This window comes from Anticarsia gemmatalis, chromosome 5 (assembly GCF_050436995.1).
Source record: "Anticarsia gemmatalis isolate Benzon Research Colony breed Stoneville strain chromosome 5, ilAntGemm2 primary, whole genome shotgun sequence".
NCBI lineage: Eukaryota > Metazoa > Arthropoda > Insecta > Lepidoptera > Erebidae > Anticarsia > Anticarsia gemmatalis.
Window position 1 is genome coordinate 12,915,910 of NC_134749.1, and position 20,234 is coordinate 12,936,143.

Consider the following 20,234-nt stretch of genomic DNA (forward strand, 5'->3'; position numbering starts at 1 on the left):
GCTAACTGTGAACAACTAACTTCCTTCTTGCCTTTTAAAACAAAGATTCTATATCACAAAGCGCGCTCTTCTAGTTTCTTTTAACTTTATTTCCAGCTATATCGAATTCAACTAGATGATATCAAATTATTTACGAAGCTACAACGATAACTATCAATAACGGATATATAAACTGTTGTAACAGTTGTCAGAATGTTATTTTTAATTTACATTCATCTTACATCTTACGTTGCCTAATCAAGTTGCTCATTAACGTTACTACAAGTTGCATTGAACGCCTCATTACCACTATTACTGCCAAACATTTCAAAATCATCTTCAATATTGAATACTTTATCACAATTTTAATTAATACTAGCTGACTCACGCAACTTCGCTTGCGTCACATAAGAGGGAATGGGTAAAAAATTCCCCGTTTTTGTAACATTTTTTACTGGTATTCCGCTCCTATTGGTCGTAGCGTGATGATATATAGCCTTTAGCCTTTGTCGATAAATGGGCTACCTAACACTGAAATATTCTTTCAAATCGGACCAGTAGTTCTTGAGATTAGCGCGTTCAAACAAAGAAACAAATTCTTCAGCTTTAGAATATTAGTATTGACTAGCTGACCCGCGCAACTTCGCTTGCGTCACATAAAAAAGAATGAAAAAAAAAAATCCCCGTTTTTGTAACATTTTTCGTTACTACTCCGCTCCTAATGGCCGTAGCGTGATGTTATATAGCCTAAAGCTTTCCTCGATAAATGGTCTATCTAACACTGAAAGAATTTTTCAAATCGGACCCGCAGTTCTTGAGATTAGCGCGTTCGAACAAACAAACGAACGAACAAACTCTTCAGCTTTATAATATTAGTATAGATTAAACTTAACAGTTATCATATTCTTATTGATATGTTCTGCTGACTGGTTTAAATCAATGCCTTTGTTATCTAGGTCGGCTGTTAGGGCTACGTTCACTTTGGTGTTTGTACTTTATTACGTACAAATTGTTTTATTACGTGTTTTATTATTATTAATGGCGTAGGTCATGCTGATTAACTGCCTAGGTGGCCTAGGTGTGTCGATAGTGATTGAACTTTTGAATTCTATTATTACCATTACAATATACTTAAAGTTTCGTTCTATTATGTTATTTCAACAAATATAATTATAACTGGCTGTATAATATGATTCTATACTAAAAAGTCATGCGTTCGAAATAACCACGTCTCATGATCAGGAACAGCGAAGTAAAAAGCCGTTTTTACATAATGTTAAAAATAAGTTACCGTAAATGGATTAATATAATGTACTTACGAAACTAAGCAACACTAGTCGAGGCAATAGTCTATAGATAGAATATCTAATATGTATGTCAAAAGAAAATATTAAGTAACTAAAAACCATTATATTACTATTAAAATATGCCAGACAACAAATCAATAAATATAAGGCAACGAAACATTATTCAACACATCAAAAGTAATTGGTACTATGATGATCGTTATGCAAAATCCATACTAAATTGATGAATCGCCAGCCCTAACACATTGTACCGGAGAATCATTCACGATTCCGGTACAAGTGTTATCTGTTGTGATGAAGCTCTATTTAAACGTGTTCACAAGAAGCGTAACTAAAACGATAGCCGTCACGACGTCTTTTATAAATACATGGTTAAAGTTTATTTGATGTTAGTTTTTGGTTTAAGATTTGTTTGGTATTTGTATGTTTGTTCTTTAGATCAATAATTGTAATCTGCGGGTAAAAAAATTGATTTAAAAAACGTGTTTGTTTCTTTACTTTTTAGGGGACAAGTGTTACTACGCAAAATGACTTTGATTTTTGGTCGACCATTTAACACACTTTCTTTTTGGAACATTTGAGCATACTTACTCAAGCTTTTGTTGTTGTTTTTAGGACCTGAATAATTTATTACTATCCGTAGAAAGCTCACAATCACATTTTACAAGAATTTTATGTAATAAACATCTCCTAGACATTTGATGACTAGAAAAAACTATCTATAGTTTGCATTGGCAATACTAAGTTATTATACCTGATTGGAAACCTATTGGTTTCAGAATTTTTCTATATTAAATTTCGTAACTAAACTAACTTGTTATGTACATTTTACGCAGAGTTTTGCAACAGCTGTCGGCTTTATTGGTTTAAGTCATAATTATAACTTTTGACACAAAACTATTGCGAGACTTTCCAAGCTTTTGACCGCCCGTGGCGACGTCATAAATGTTAAATTAACTGCAAAGTTCGACATAACAACATGTCAGGAATTTCATACTAATATTATCAAATGCGAAAGTCTGTCTGTAACGCTATCATGACTAAACTGCTGAACAGATTTCGATGAAATTTGAAATAGAAATTGATAAAGATACGAAGGCAGTATAAGACATAACTGTCTAATTGCTGCACTGCTGCTGACAAAGGTTCTATGGCTCCCAGTGTTAGAAACGGGTAACGCCTTGATTCTACTAGGTTGGCTAAAGTGTTGGTTGTGGACTAAGCATGACAAATATTATTAGATACATAGAATATCGATTACACATAGAGTACTCAATAATATATAAAAACTCACGCGAAAATAAGCCAGTTCATACATGCATAAAATCATGCTTTTCTCAAAGTGGTAGGCAGACACCAGAGAACGCTACTTGGTACGATCCTGACAAACTTCCTTTCCTTCAGACACATTCATGAATCTTGTCAGTTAGTGCAGCCAGTTTAATATAATAAATACCCAGTTTTAGCATAACTATGTAATTTACTCGTCCCCGTCACAATAAACAAATCACTTATGGGATTCTTTTCTAATTATATATGGTATGTTTTCTTTGTTTTAAAATACCTCACATGTTTAGAATGAAGAAATTTTAAATGGGCCGGGATGAGAGGACAGTGATGCGTGTGGTTAACGAATGTTCGGATTCTTGCCAACGAATGATGAGATCTAAAAATGTCGTTTAGTTAAATTTAAACAATTATTGTGCTTAGTTTTATGTGCTATCGGAATCTAATCTTATTTATTCGTTTCTTTAGGGATTACTCTGCGTTAAGATTTATTTGCAGGTTTTACTACAATATTCTTCGGTATAAAAAAGAGGATAGGTGTCTTCAATTTCAAATTTTAATCATTAAATTTTATTCTTAGTTTGTAATGATGATTAAAACCATAGCTTTTTTGTTGTAGATGGATAGTTTTCAGAGCCGCAGAACAGAGAGCAGAGCTTTCCTTTATAAACATCTTTATACTATAAATGACTATATTTATTAAATCACGGAAATATATCCCAAAGTAGAGCATCATCTGATGATTAATAAACTAGTCAAAAGCTTTTACATATTAAAACGTATCAAATTAAAAGAACTATATCCAAAATAGCATCACATTTGGCCACTGCTATACATCATGTGTAATGCCTTAATCGCCTCTTCGAACATCAAGGAGCTGAGTGGTCTATTTACGTCTCGACCACACACCATTGCACTTGAATAACAACCATATCTGGTGGCCAGATAGCTGTGGAGACCATAATTTGAAGCTAGGTTAGATATAGTCATAAGTGGTGAGTGTATTGTGCTGAGTGGAGTTGGATTGAGAGTTTACATTTAGGCGATGGGTCTAAACAATGAGTAAGTTCGAACGATAAGTAAGTCTGAAGGACGGGTTTTTAAAATTAATAATTACTTCCAAATAATGCTTTAATTCGGTGTGGAAATATACATTTCGTTTCTAGACTAAAATAGTTACCCTATAGTTTTATCTACACCGCATATTCGAATGGTCCCGGAATAACCATTGTTGTGTTATTGGAAGTTATTAGTCATTTACGTACTTACCTGTAGCTCGATTCTCTACTACTATCGGCTACCGACAATCGACCTGTTATCGAGAAATTTTGTATGAAAATCTGATCAGCGCCTCTGACGGGTGTCGTAGGAAACATTTTGGCAGTACATTCTAAATGTCAAATGTCGATAGCTAGCCGGTTGTCGGTAGTCGATAGTGGTAGAGAATTGAGGTACTGTTCATGATAAATTATGACTGCAAGTATTTTTACTGATGGCAATATCGTAATTTAATTAAGAATGCGTAGTGATTGTCATATTAATTGAAATTAAAATACGACGTAACAGATGAAAGTGAAATAATTTAACAATTTCATTAGTAAAATTCTACCATCGACGTTTCTCGTAGCTATACGTGTTTTTAGATCCGGGTTCGTAACTCAATTAAATAAACATAATGTATTATTGTAGTAGTAAATTGATTTAATTAAAGCTATTCTTAAGAGGGGACTTCACAAACTTTACAATGAATGAACTACAATTCGACTTGAAACATTTTTTCTGTATTACTATTACCTAAGTGCCGTGATAGCTGGTTGAATGAAGCATTTGCCTTCCACGCAAAAGATCTATCGTTAAAAGGCAACATTAATGACTTTTCAAAGTTGTATATCACTACAGAGGACACACTATGTATGTATGTATATATGCTAAGATCTTGAAAACTACTCACCGGCTATAAATAAAAGTTTTTAAGTTAATATTTAAAAGTTTTTTGTAAAATAATAGCTTAAAACGAGTGAAGCCAGGGCGAGCCGCTAGTTTGTTTTAATAACTATCACTTTAAAAGAAAACATTGTTACGAATCCTTGAATGTCTGAGAGTATTTAAACTAGTCTTCAGAAGCAACTTCAACTCGTTCGACAAAACTAATTGTATTGTGCAACTAACTTAGCTCGTGTTAAACTTTACCCAAAACCTTTACAAAATAATGTATACCGTCGATGTTATTCCAGATAGCTGTAGTATTGATGGGCCGTTTAATCAACGTCGCTCGAAGAATCCCCGGCTCGTTTCATTGGACTGAAGATGCGCTAACAATTGCTCTTATTGATAGTACAGCTTGATGGAGTATTTCAATGTCTTGTACGAAAGTAATGATGGTATTTGTAACACTTGTTTAAAACTGGTTTGATGATTTGCATCGGTTTGTTTGTATTGTTTGGTTAATGTGGACACGCGAGCGGTATACTTCCATATATTATACTAGCTGACCCGCGCAACTTCGCTTGCGTCACCTAAGAGAATGAGTCAATTTTTTTCCCGTTTTCGTAACATTTTTCGTTGCTGCTCCGCTCCTAATGACCGTAGCGTGATGATATATAGCCTATAACCTTCCTCGATAAATGGGCTATCTAACACTGAAATATTTTTTTAAATCGGACCAGTAGTTCCTGAGATTAGCGCGTTAAAACAAACAAACAAACAAACAAACAAACAAACAAACAAACAAACAAACAAACAAATAAACAAACTCTTCAGCTTTATAATATTAGTATAGTATGATGGTATTTGTAACACTTGTTTAAAACTGGTTTGATGATTTGCATCGTTTTGTTTTTATTGTTTGGTTAATGTGGACACGCGAGCGGTATACTTACATATATTATATAAGCTAGAGACACATTAGAAACGAATGTCTCATGACACGTGTCTGCGAAATGTAAAGCGAAGACGCTCGATTTCGAATAGAGCACATTGTATACTAATATAAGAATATGAAACAATAACCCTTTTTTGTTGCGCGTTTATGTTGTAAAATTGACAGTAATATTGTGCCGTGTAATTAGGGGCTAGCCTATTACCATTTACGTGGTACGGTACCATACTCTGGACTGCTATTGAGAAATATCTCATATAAATTACTTAAACATTACGATCCGACTAAGGAATCGAATCTGGGACCTCATGGACAACATTTACAGTACCAATCGCGCTAGAGGCAGTAAATTTTCGGTATTAATCTTAGACAATTTAAGACATTATAATCTCTTTCCTCATTAATAAAATAAAATCCACAATCGATCGTTGACTTCAGAGCAGCCGCAGGACTGAGTCGACATGGCAACGCGCTCAATTTACATACTTAGCCTCATAAAGGTCTGTTATCGTTCAACGGCACCGGCCAATAAGCTATTACGATACACTTTTATAAGAGGTTAGAGCTTGTTCACATTGAGTGGAGAGTGTGCGACTGAAGATTGAAAGTAAGAGAGGGTGACACTATTAAGTAAGGTCTTCAATGACATTTTTTTTAAGTTGTCGGAAATAAAAATATCTAGAAATAAATCGTAATTCCATTGTTGGTGTATAATGTGTTCTGTGAGCATAAATAAGAGTCTTGCTTTTCCTAAGAAGTAGTGTTATCATTACACAAACTTAATCATTTTAGAATTTTCCTTATTTTTCGAATCTCTATTTTTATAACACACTTTTATAAGGTGCTCTACTTTTATTTCTCTATGTCAATCACCTTACAATTTAATAAATAAATTAAATCTCTAGTGTCATAAAAATAAGAAATATAATGATAATCATAGACTCAATAAATAAATCAAGAGACTACAGAAATCAGTATGTAAATAAAAAATATACATAGAAAAAAAAAATGAGCACACGTTTTAATCAAGAGTTCAAAAGTGACTTCAACGTAGTCGTCAAACGCCGCGATTGTCTGTGAACGCAACGCCAGTGTACACGAGCTCTTACAGACATCTGTTAAATTTCAATGTTACACTCTCTCAATAAAACTAATGGACGTATTTATTTATACATAGAGTGCTTTTGATGCAATAAGATAGGTTTAGTGAATGGATCCATTTTATGACGTCATCGGTAATAAAGTTTTGTAACTTGTTCTGTATATTTGGTAGTTTCGATAAAGATTTGAGTGCTATTCAGTTTTGTAGATAAAGACATAATCTCCAAGCTATCTATTTTAATACAATCTGGATTTAAAAAAAAGTTTGATAAAAGTTTTAGTAGTGAATAAACTGATTTTCATAAACCGCCGTTTAAGTTCTATCACCACATAAGTAATTTTATGGCTGTTTTGTCATTGCCCAGAGAATTGAAAAACGAAATTGAAATTGGTCTCTCCTGAAAAGTTGATAAAAATAACTAACATGGTGAAAGAACTTAAACGACAAAATGTCTTTTCCCCAACTCGCACATGGCCAGCGTGGTGTACTCAAGGCCTAACCCCTCCCTCATTTCGGGAGGAGACACTTGCCTAGCAGTCGGACATTAATGGGTTGAGTTTATTTTTTATTTAAGTATTTATTAGCTTAGGTGTAACAAACAACTAAATAATAAGTGATTGTAAATTAAGTGCAATTAAATAGTCAAGTAATCAAAAATTATGACGACTATTGTGTTGTGTGGGAATCGAACCTAAGTAATAATAATAAATAAATTTATTTATTGGCTCCAAACTTATTATAATGTTACATAGTATAATGCTACATTTGAGTTTTATACAGTATATAAGAGAGTTAGTAAGAAAGACTATTTTAATTGTTAGTGAACGGAATAATTATACTTATAACATGCGCTAGAGATACAATATTATTAATTCTAAATATAATTAATTGTGACTGACCTGAGCTAGGTTTTAAAAAAACCTGTGTTACAGGACTTCACTTGACGCGACTTTGAAAGAAATTTTATTCGACATTATTTTGGTTATTTGCCTAGATTACAATACAAAAAGTTAGTTATATACAGTGGTAAACTATAAACTAGGTGTAGATTTTAAAACTAACAGTATTCAATGGTTTTACTGTACAATGTCTAGTAATTTTTCTGTATCTGAGTAGTCGTATTGTCCTAAGTATTCAGACAAAATTTTTCTAACTTTTTTAGATGTAAAGTTATAAATGTGTAGGTCCTTATTTAACTTATTATATAGATATGGCCCCAAAAAAATGTAAAATCTGGATACGAAAGCATGCTTTGTTTGGGGACGAGTGCAAACAATGTCTGACCTCCTTTTGTCTGCAAGACCAGGGTCAAAAGGAAGTAGAGAATGCTGATGAAGAATAGTGTTTACTATAAATAATTGTCGTACAGTTAATACATTACATGCTGAGTAAAGCTGGTGTGTAGGGAACCTAAAAGGGCGGAAAGTAGCTACCTTTAGAACTGCTCTTTGTGAGCGTTCTAGTGGGAGTAGGATAGATTTAGCAGCACCACCCCAGGACGTAATACAGTACGTAAGTATGGACTGACACAAAGCCAAATATACTTGTCTAATTAATTTATAATCAGCAATGTTACGTAAACTCTTGAAAATATATATCAATTTACGCACTCTCGTGCACAGTAAATCAATCTGTTTACGGAAGTTTAAATTTGTGTCAATCGTGACACCTAGATATTTTATATTGTTAGTTACAGCTAATGTAAGACAGGTGCATGCAGCGTCGGCGTTTGTTAGCGAGCAAGTATGTGCGTAAATGTTATGATTAGTAAGCGGCATGTTAGTACGTTTGCACTCGTCAACATTACAAACTTTAGTTTCAGACACAGAAAAATTATCTAGGTCACTAAGTAGTTGATGAGTCATGGAATTTAGTAACAAATGAAAAAATTTAATAAAAATAAACTTAACGGTTTAAGTATGTGCGAATTAAAATTATCTTAAAGGTAGCGCTCTTAGGCGCCTTCATAATCTATTGAATTAATATATTTGTACTCTGAGTATTTACGTGCTGGGCAATTTACGTCACCTGTTGAATGGTCACATTTCCTTTTAAAACGATTACACGTCGCACACTTGGGGGAAGAAGATTTCTTGCTGCAATCCTTAGAAGTATGCCCAGAGTCTCCACAGTGGCTGCAAGTAGGGCAAGTTTCACGGCAATACTTAGCTGCATGGCCGTACTGCTGACAATTGAAGCACCTAGTTACTATGGTGAAATCTCTCACGGGGCAAGATGTCCAGTTAATGAAAATGCGTTCTTGAGTTATTAGTATTTTTCTTATATTTGCGGGCACTTCCAAAACATAATTACAGCTGGCTAGGTTTTTCTTACCCGATTTATGACTCAATTTTATTGTAGATAAAAATTAATCACGGGTAATATTCGGCAGCTTCTCATACAGGTTCTGCTCATATATGCACTCAAATACCTCCTTCTCTGTAAGTGCTACAGGTACACCAATAACGACAATCCTTGGTCGACGCTTTGTAGCTTCCTCGACCTTTAGTCCCGAAGATACAAGTTTGTCCGAATGTCGCAACTTTTCTATATCGCCTTTATTTTCAGTGCTTATAAGGACTCCACCGTTCTTTACTTTTCGCACCTCCCGGACTTGCAGCTTAAGTTCCTCTGGAGAAATTATTTTCTGGACAAGGGTCTTAGTGTCATTACTTGTTTTAGTCGTATCATTAGGATAAATGACTACAGAGCTTAAATTTGCAGGGCGGATGAAGTTATTGGTACCTTTTTTGACCATATTTGCGTACGAGCTCATTTCAACAGGCTTCAACTTGTCTTCAACAGCCGCCTGGATTTGTTCCAAAGTGCTGGAGACCTTCTGCTGCTCCCGTAAACGTTCAATGGTAGAGTACGCTTGGATGGTCTTCTGTTTAAGGGCTTGGTAAAGGACAGCCATCTGGCCCGTCCCCTGGGTAACATTACGGCAAAGATTAGTGACACGTAACTTTTGGTCTGAGTTCATTTTGCCGTCGGATACTATAGAACACACTTCTCTTATACATGAATCTATAGATCCGAGCCATTTTTGAACTTCTTGTGTGGGTATGACTTCCACAGGTAGCTCCTCTGAGTTCGATGGTCTTGGGTCAATTGGGTGAGTCCTGCACGGGCTAGATCCTGCGTTAGACATGTCTACCACAGGAACACTTTTTCATTTGTATATATAAAGTAATAGCATTGCAATCACAGTTGACACTATGACCCGGAAACTGTCGATATAATATAATCATAGGTACAGTCTTATTATTTAAATACAAGTAGTATGGGTGCCTCGTGGGAATTGAACCTACGACCTACGCGGTTGTACACGATCACATAAAGCACTACGACACCTATTATACGCACACGTAAAAAATCGCGCATCTAAAATATCCGTTTTCAATAAATAAACCATCGGTATTACTTCCAACCGAAGGTTACTAACCCCTAATCCCATATTAGTCAACGGTTGTATTACGGTATCGGCTTCCGATACAAGCCTGTATTATGAATATTATAATGGCAAGCATAGCGGCCAGATTAGTGTTGCCAGCATTATGTTATCAGTGCAGAAGTGCTGGTGGCCATTGCGATGTCTATGACAGGTGTTGCCAACATTTTTATACTTTACACGAAGTAAGTTTGTTACGGGGCTTTAATTTTTATGAATAAGAATAATATCTTTCAACAATAAATTAATTAAATATTGTCATATTTTACGTGAAATTAACATTATGGCGATAAGTAGCTAATAAGACAATAAATTAATTTGAAGTTATTGTGAAAACTAAGTGATATTTGGTCTTTGTAAAAGTTATTAGGTAATTCGTAAATAGAATTCTCCTGATTTTATTTTTGGAAAATATAGTTATAGTACGTAGTTATAGCGTTAATAAGACTAATATACTGAACATATCACCATAAGCTTTTTAGTTTGGATACTAACACACTTATGGCCACAGGTTGACCACCCCTGGTCAGTACTACTACAGATTACAGGCGTCGAACTCACTATCTCCGTGTAATGCAGTGGTCTAGTCCTCGCCAATGACATGTCGTCGTACTATTAGTTTATGTTTACGTCTTCCTTTGCAACTCATGTAAATAAATATACAATTATTTTAGTGATGATTTTTGAAAAAATATTACTTTACTAATCGAATTCGTTTTTAAATAAAAAAATCTGCTTGCTTGTACAATCAGTTTGAAATATTTAGAAATGGACCTCCAAAATCTATTTTTGGTTTATTTATTTCATTGTAACAATATTATATATATAAAATTTAATACATTGGTTTGTTAGTTGTCTTAGGCAGCGTGGTGGATTCAAGGCCTAATCTGTACCTCGTTTGGGCGACCCTTGCCTTTTAGTAGGACAAGCAGGGGTAAAGAAGGTATCTTTATTATATAACTACTAAGGTTTAGCATACAACCGAATACACGGCAGAAATTAACTCGAGCATTTTATGAGACAGCCACCTACTTGGCCAAAACCTCAATCTAATATAACTAATTAAAGAACTAGTTAATCTCAGTATAAAATTACCAACTAATCAACCCGGAATACTTACGATTCATAACATAATGAGTCTAGAGTAGTCTAGACTAATCACTCTTCGTACATACATACATATATACATACATACAGACATACATACATTAGTTCAATGGCGGTCGTTACACCAAACGCATTGCTCTACCGAGTTATGAATCGGACCACTTTATTGACACTTAGTGCATTCACTCTTATCCTGGAGTGAGAGGTACGAGTCGGAAATCTCTACTATTATACTCAATAAAATATTGTTGACAACTGTTTAAAAGATATTATGCTGTACATTGTTTTTTCTCTTATATTACATTGACTACCACGTTGCGTCAATGCGGCAATGTACTGAATAGTGGCCATCATTTGATGAGAGGAATGGGGATAAGACTCTCCATTGATTAGTTGAATAAGTAAAAAAAAAATATTATAAAAAAACATCACCGGGTATTTCTTGCGCCAAAAATTAAAATAGTTTTTTAATAGTGCCGTAGTTGTTCTATTTTGATTTAACATTCTTTGATGATGTAAGAATCGGTAAAACTGGATAGTAAGGATTTCCTTTAGGTATAGGATATAATTATTGCTGTCGGTATTTTTTTGAGTATTCTATTGACACATTCTTGGCAAATAAATATAGTATTACCAGAAGCCCTTTGAAGCAGCCATCAATAAAAAAAGGTTAAAATTAACTAGCCCTAATTTTATGTTCACTAGTAATTACAATGTTCTAGGTTAGCCACAGATATATTTATTCATTGATCTTCTATTTTTTGATACTACTAATATAACAGTCACAATTTATTTCAAAACTGTTTTTAAAAGCATTTTTACTTTACAAATTATCATCAAAGACACAGAAAAACACTTCTCTAAAACCGTTTAAACTAGCACAAAGACATAATTTCACACTTACTACAGCGAACAAGCTGTAATAGAGGAAATAGGGAAGCAATTTCCAGCAATTAATACATTACAATAAGCGGATGCATCACGTACAAACACGTCGACGATGCTTGATGCCGTATACCAGTAAATGCACTTAGCGCTGAGAGTAAAAAGATGCGCTCGATCTATTTAATGGCATTGCGGGATGCGAGACTAAAATAGACTGTATGATGTATGATGAATGCAGATTCGTTGACGAGTTGTTGAAAAATGAAGCAAGCTGTAAGTGACTGTCGAGATTATCTGAGTGGTGTGATTTGTTGGTTTAGAAGACTTGTATCGCTTATGTTTGTATGTAAAAGACTAAACTATATCGTGTGCGAGTTTAAATAATAAGATATCACTTTCGATTTAGTAGTTTAAATGTGAACTATACACGTGTTTAAAGTTATTTGCGTTGGTTTAAAGTCTCTGAAGTGAAGTTTGCTATTCGGATTCGAATGTAAAATAAACGGTACAAAAAGTATTGATCTATACATACAATGGAAGTAAAAAATCCAGTCACGACTTACCTGACCAAAAGACCTAACACAGAAACTAAACGCTAGAAAGTGTTGCTAATATCCGTGCAAAAAGTTTGCAAACAAAAAAATAAGGCCAAATTTTGTTTACCTCTCGCATTAACAACCGATAAGATACTTCGAAACTCACGAAATCTCAACATGACAAAGAGGCTAATATAAAAAATGTACCTATCCATACATCGATTAAAGTTGAAATCGGAAACGACCACTCGACTCCGCAGCTGCCCGCTTCAATGAAATACAAAATAATAGCAAAAGACTCCGGAGAAGCCGTGGAGTATTATAACCCGACTAACAAAGGGATTATCTTGTTTGGGAACCTCTTGACTGCTATTCTATGTATCGTGTTACCATTCAAGTTTTTGTGGGTGTGGCTAGCTGGGGTGAGAATTTGGCGGCTCACAAAGATATTTCTGAAGCACTTTTTGCACCTTCTTCGAGTATTGTGAGTTAACGGTTGAATTGTTTCTGTAATTTGAAATGTATTGTATCTGTTTCGTCCAGTCTCGTATCAAAGTACTGCCTCATTTATTTTTATATTTTTCTTTCAATACACGTGTAAGTCCCACATGAATTACTTCATAATCCAAATATAATTGGGTGATTTCACAAAGAACATTAACGAAGTTCTTTCAACACATGCTGATGCGAACTTTAAACTTCTTTACTTGACCGTTGAAGCAAACACGCATTGTGTTCCAAACAACAAACCTAATAACAGTCGTGACCGATGCCCACTATTGCCCGCTTCGAATACGATCTTGCGTGAGTATCGATTCTCTTTTCATTAACAAATCATAGTTTTCACACGAAGTACATGCTTTGACCTGAATTCTTTTGAACTTTTGAACAAGACAATGTTATGTAAGTTCTTTATGTGTGCGCTGTCACGAATTTTGTAGCAGTAACGTCTTTAAATAATGGTTATTGTGTTCGTATCGGATATCGTATAATTAAATACAAGTTGCGTGAAAGTCTGATAATATAATAGTTGATATTTGAGGAAATAAATACAGGGTACTACTGTTGACAGATTGAGGAAGACGGTATTTGATTATAGAGAACAAAAGTACACACCAAAAAAAATATTGGTAGAATAGAATCAATATTACGATAAATAAAAAACCGCGAAGAGGAAGTATCGATCTCGGTGTGTTTGTTAAAGATAGATAGAAAGTTTGTACAGTCGTTGTCAATATCGTCGAAGTGTCAACCGTAGTTCCGGATCTAAATAATACAGTGTGATTAACTGTACTCGCATGTCGATCTCAGAAAAAGGCAACGACAAACATGTCTAATGTCATTTGTAACATTTTACAACGCACCATCAAAATTGACGCCCCGAATAGATAATTCGTGTTTGTAAGTTGAATTATCGTGACAAGAAACTGTTTTTTCTCGCTCCATTGTATCATTTTTTTTCGATCAAAGATCCGTTGGTGACAGTTATATTTTTTGCCGTTCTTATCAGCTCCAAGATTAGGTGCAAACTCAGCTTTTTACTCGTCTTTTTTTACCCCACTCAGATATTTGAGGGTCACAGATAAAATGGAATTCACCGGGAGAAATTTAGTCGGTTCATAAATCATGGACCGTAATTAACCGTAAAGATATGGAGTTGAAACTTTTTAAATTAAGTGTTCGGTTGTGACCTAAATTCTTGAAAGTTGGGGGATTAGGATTTTATGAATATTTCGTTTGAAGTTTATGAAGGAACATGTTTGACAGAACGAAAGTTATTTGGGTCTCTTCACAAATTTCTGTTGAAATAAGGTTGAATACTTAACATCTCCGAGAAAATGTATAAAGCGAAGTTTCTGTATAAGGTATGTTTTCATTTTATTCAAATACTTTTTTCTTTTGAGCTCATCGTAACATGAAAATAATTTTATACGTTATTTATGAGTATAAATAGAAATCTTAGAGCAAATTCTGTTCTTGAATGTACATATTCATATACAGTAAACGTCGAAAACGGAAACTTAGTACGAGATCCTTATTAATTTTCCTTCGACAGAAAAAAAATCTTACTCGCTCACAAGCCCTCACACTTAAACAATAGGTTAAGAACAAAAAGTGGGCACTCACCATGTTTGTCAGCGGCGACGGCCACCCATAGCACGAGGAGCACTACACCCCCCCGCGCCATGTTACGTGCGTACGCGCATCACCTAAAACAATAAAGACTTGATCAATATTTGCTGAGACGTTAACGATCAGCGTGATTTTATGTTCAAGAAAAAGCTTGTAGACTTTTTTTAAAGGTCAATATTTTATGTCTAAGGAATATTCTGGAGTTCTCCATTGTTCTTTAGTTTTGTAAATAGTTTGAAATACAAATTGATGAAGCAAATGCTAATGAAGAATGTAGATAAAATACATTAACTTGAATTTGTCCAAATTCGGTATTTTTAAATAACTTAAAAAAATAAAAATATTTGTAATAAAAGTGTGTTAAAGAAGCTGGCAATACAACAAAATACTCTCATTGGACGCTGGACGAAAAATTGTGAGCAAATAAAATCAAAAGAAATAACTTTCCATCCCAAGCCAACGCCTCCCGAAAATTTACAACCGTCACTAACACCTATCACAAAATTCTGGAAGAAAACAAAAAAACTCGATATTTCAACCGTCAAAAAACTTTGAAACGCCGATGGCCCATATTTCTGATCATACACTTTGGTACAAGCCCATCGCGTCATTAGCCAGAACACTTTTGTATGGCACCGCACCGTGACTAATAGGTCCCTTTAGGGCCATTTTTGGGGAAAAAATAAATGGCCCTATTATAAGCCGGTAAGTAGAGGCTTGTGGTAAAAAGCCGATTTGGTGTGACGAAACATATTTTATAGAAATTGGACATGTTGTGTGAATAATTTGTGAACTGTTTTGAAAAAGTTTCGAGTATGATGAAAGGAACCGCAAAGACAATGCTTTTGTAAGTTGAGCTTTTAACCGCAGAGCAAATAATAGATAAGTAAGAATAAACCGCTATGGTGTTCTGGTAGCTGTCGTGCGGTCCCGGGTTTGATTACAAGATCGAGATAAATGTCTATGGGTTTTTTGTCTCCTACTTTTAGAACAGACCTAGCAATTAACTACAATTGGTTTGCCGTTAATCACAAAAGCTCTGGACAATATTTAAAATGCATCTGGTTGCCTAAAATGTATAAAAAATAAAATCTAACATTACTTATTTCAATTACTTTCAATACACTGAATATTTCAATGTTGAGGAAGTTACCGTTTCTATACAATCAATCTCATCTTCAAGAGAAAAATATCAGCTGCCAGTTCTCCCACGCAGGTTACGAGGCTTAAGTAAAATTAGTTATTGTGTAGCTCTCATTCAATATGGATGCCGTACACACCTGTCAGTAGCTGTACTTGAATGTGTTAGAATATTTTCATATAGAATTCCGTTAGATTTAGGTTATAGCAATAGTTGCTGGTGATTTAAGATTGGTGTTGCTTTGTGGCACTTTTTGGCTGTAATAGTTAATATTCAAATTTAATTTTATGCACTGATTTAGGGTGATTTGCTTGGTCTTGATGTAGATAAAAGCGAAAAAGAGATACATATTACTTTGAAGTAAAAAAAGGTGTAGAAACAGAAAAGTACCTTTTAATTTATAAAAAACCAATGAATGTTACGCTAATCCTAAAATCTAGAAAAATAGCAGACCTTCTGATATCGAATAACGTAATTCTAGACAGTTATAATAATTCTGAAACCAGAATAGATTAGAAAATTCAAGCCAAAGCTTTAAAGTTTCAACTTCGTATTGAGGTGACATAAATAGTCGTCAAACAGCGATCCCTATCAAAATTGTTATGACACTAAATGAATACTTAAACGTTGTAAACTAAAGTGATTAAGCACTTGATAATTATGAAGATAATCACGCAGCTACTGGCGTTAATAAACTTCGAGATGAAAACACAGATAAAGAGAGAGATGAAACTGATTGTGTTTGTGGAACTTGTATGAAATATGCGTAGAATGATTATCTGTAGGCATTCTTTTATTTTATAGGTGTTTAATTTCATCACGTTCTATTTTGTTTTACAGAACATGTTAAATAACACAGTATTTTTAAAACTTATGCTAGCTTCCAATTGCCATATAATCAATGTCAATAGACCACAACCAGGACCGAGTATTAACATGCCCTCCGAAGCACGGCGATGCTCAATTCAAATACCATGCAGTCAAATATGGAATGACCGAGCCAAGGGTTGCTTAGCCTGCAGATCGTTTACGTGTGAGTGGAACTAGCTATGAGCCCCTCAATTATTAAAAGTGAAGACAGCTTAAGATGTACAATAATAACAATATACTTAAAAATAACGGTTATCCAATTTAAACTTAAGACCTAAATATGCATTCCAATAAGCAGAAAATAGATATTATACTGTGGGCGCAAACTGGAAACCAGTCAATTTCTATGCACAATTGTGATAATAAACTCCACACTTTACTGACTTAAGAACCTTAGACTGCAATCTAATACCAAATAAAGGCAAGAACAAAAATTTTACGCTTATAAATAATAATAGCGAAGTAGTACATGCTGGGAGAGAGAAACTTGTCAATGACAGCAAAGAAATAGCGCAAGCTAAAACAAATACCACTATTACAACGTACAATGTTGAGAACAACATTCCCTAGACATAAAACCTTGTATTGGATTATAAAGACGTGCAGTGTTATTGCTTCGCTACAATGTTGTACCAATAGCTTTGACTGCCGTACAGAGTATTTCAAACGACCTGTCAAATATCTTATTGTTATGTATTTGATTAATGGTAATAAGATTTGTATGAACAAGTTTCATTATAAACGGAATGTTTACAAGTTACTAAATATTATATTGTGTTATGTTAATGTTATGGGTTATCGAGATTACAGTCGCGTGTAAATGAGTAATCAGATATTTAAACCGAAACAATATTTGGAGAAGGCAAACGTTGACGAATTTCTGCTTTAAATATTCGTGCTTTCGAATAAATTGCCAGTTATAATAGTGGTAATTCAACTGACTAACTTTGACCAGCAATTTATACAACGCAGTCAACATGAAATGAAAACTTTTTGTTGAAGTTTGTCTCAGTTTTAATTAAAATTATACAAGAATGCATTCACAAGCAAAGAGCGGGTTCGCTTTAAATCTTAATGACAAACTGCTTCATAGAAATGAAGCAAAAGCGGTGAGTGCAGAATAAAATATTATTTTTGTAACAAAAGGTAACTTTATTCATAAACTCATTATTGTTACAGTTCTAACTATGTACGGGTTAACAAATCTTAAGAAACTTATTTAAAGGAAAGGAGAAAATTTTATAAATTCTACATCTTTATTTTTCTGTTAAAAGTTGAAATGTCTCATATTATTATATCTATATTGGTATGTATCCATCTATTGCAGATGATTCAGATGGCGTCAGATAAATAGAAATGTTGGGTAAAGTAACATCTTGGTTCGAGGCTAAAAAGCTATACGGGAGTGCCAACCTAAATATTGAAAAGTCAATCTGCGTATATCTGCTTGAAAATTCGGCCTGTATAGCTATGTACCCAAACCTTTTCCAAGCCCAGCTGCCAGAAAACTCCCAGAAATAGTAACCGCATTATTGTTTTAGTAATAAATTATATCGCCCGAGCTATTATTGTAAGTCGGTGTACGTTTTCCACACGACTTACAATAATTAAATCACTGAGCCCGTGTTGTTCGTTATAGAAAATTATTCTGCGTAAATATTTATAGCACGCAAGCGGAAATTCTGTTTAGACCTACGCAAGCACCGAAACTACTTATAAGGTAAATTTAGTTTTGCTGTTTAAGTAAATAAATACCTTTGGACAACTTACATACGGTCATTTGTTTTGAAACTTAGCGTAGTTTGTATCACAGTAACCAGACAACTTATAAACATATTATATTTGAAAGTAAATAATTAAAATATAAGATAAAAATATTCACGTATCGTTTGACTAGCTATCGTAGCGAGCTGAGCTTCCCATCGCCATATTATTATATACCCCAGCTTTAAAAACTAGTTTCTTAACTAACGGATTTCATTCATCAGCTAACCTTACTAGAAGCGAATAGTTATTGTTTGCCTGACAGATTTTTTACATCTTCGTCGGTTGAAATAACACAATGGTTCCTTATTTAAAGTGATCATGGATCTTTCACGTATCTCACTTGACAACGATTTGAAAGCCACTATGCTTTCCATTGTTTTCTCAGTTAAATTATAATAATTAACACGTAACCTCAAAGCAGCAATGTACGGCACAGTGACCATCAAATGTACGTAATAGCAATCGAAACAACAGCCCTATAACTATTTCACAAAACGAACCATTACATCAATAACGTCCCTTTAATTACTAAACGAGATCGTAAAGACAAATACGAGTTAAGATCAATCAAATGAAGTACAATCAAGGTGAAGCTGGCCCACATTCTTAAGGGCATTTTGTTTAGTTTGTTGACTCATAATGATGCAGCAATTGGTGAACTATCTAATAATGAGAATGGTGTGGTTTAGGTAGAAGCTTTAAGCGGTGATGTAGGTTTTGTAAGAATAATAGACATTGAGAAAGTAACAGATTTTATTAGGTTGATACAGATGAAATTGACGATATACTTTGTGTATCGTAATCTAGCAATAATTACAAGAATGAAAATGATACTGAAATAAATGTAAAAAATGATGTTAATACTCGTCTTGAAAATGGACGTAGTAAAAATTTAAAAAATACATCGATATTACGTGCTATTAGCTATAGATTTAAGAATTGTGAATGTATTGATTTGTTAATTGGTATTATGAGATACTTTTATGAAGCACTGATAAAAATAAACAGTACTTGTCCCAGTTTCAAAATAAAATATAATTGTAATACTCTCAACAAAATACTTCATGTTTATACAAAACATGCAAATAGATCGATCTGATATCATATTCCTTAATATAATTGGACGTAAAACAAGCTAAATATTTAAATTTATACTCGTTGCTTATTATTTCCTTCTCATTTAGCATTGTTTCGAATAATAGCAAATTCAGATTTATGGTATTTTGATTCGAATCTGATTCGTTGAATGAAATATCGTTTCGTTCATAGGTTTATTTATGCGATAATGATCTACTAGGTGATACAGTTCACTTGATCTAAAATGTTTATTAGTGTCAATAGTCTTACGTTTCATTATTTCGTTCTGATTGGCAGTTTATGTGACGGTCACGAGGTTTAAATTCGATTTCCAACTGTTAACGGACTTTAGGAATATGTATGACATCATCAATAACGTCTTCTCGAACTTTAATGAATTTTGATGCACAGATTATTTATTACCTAGATTAATACATAGGAAACATTTAACCATGGGAAATTTTTTCTCGCAGTTGTGGACGGAAGCTAGTGTATATTATTTTTCAATACAGTAGTCTTAGACCAAACACAAGGACAATACTATTATGAAAACATAAACTGTGTTAGTATTGTTAGTTCAACTGATAGTCAAAACTATCTTCAATGTGTCATATGTATGAGCTATCAATCGATTATTATCCTATTTCATGTTCACAAAAGGTTTTCATTTGCATGTTTGTAAAAGTCACGGGACACAAAACTAGTCAAAGTATG

The 20,234-nt window shown here is 34.0% G+C and overlaps 1 protein-coding gene across 5 annotated transcripts in view; it reads right to left on the minus strand.

Annotated features, from left to right (window-relative positions):
* Window positions 1-20,234, minus strand: part of LOC142973212 (netrin receptor UNC5C-like) — a 146,398-nt gene that overhangs the window by 56,949 nt on the left and 69,215 nt on the right. For all 5 annotated transcript variants that reach the window (XM_076114842.1, XM_076114845.1, XM_076114844.1 and 2 more), the window contains one exon: window positions 14,660-14,742. In XM_076114842.1, the coding sequence (XP_075970957.1) occupies window positions 14,660-14,720 (61 nt within the window). In that variant the 5' untranslated portion in view covers window positions 14,721-14,742. The remainder of the gene's footprint in view (window positions 1-14,659; window positions 14,743-20,234) is intronic.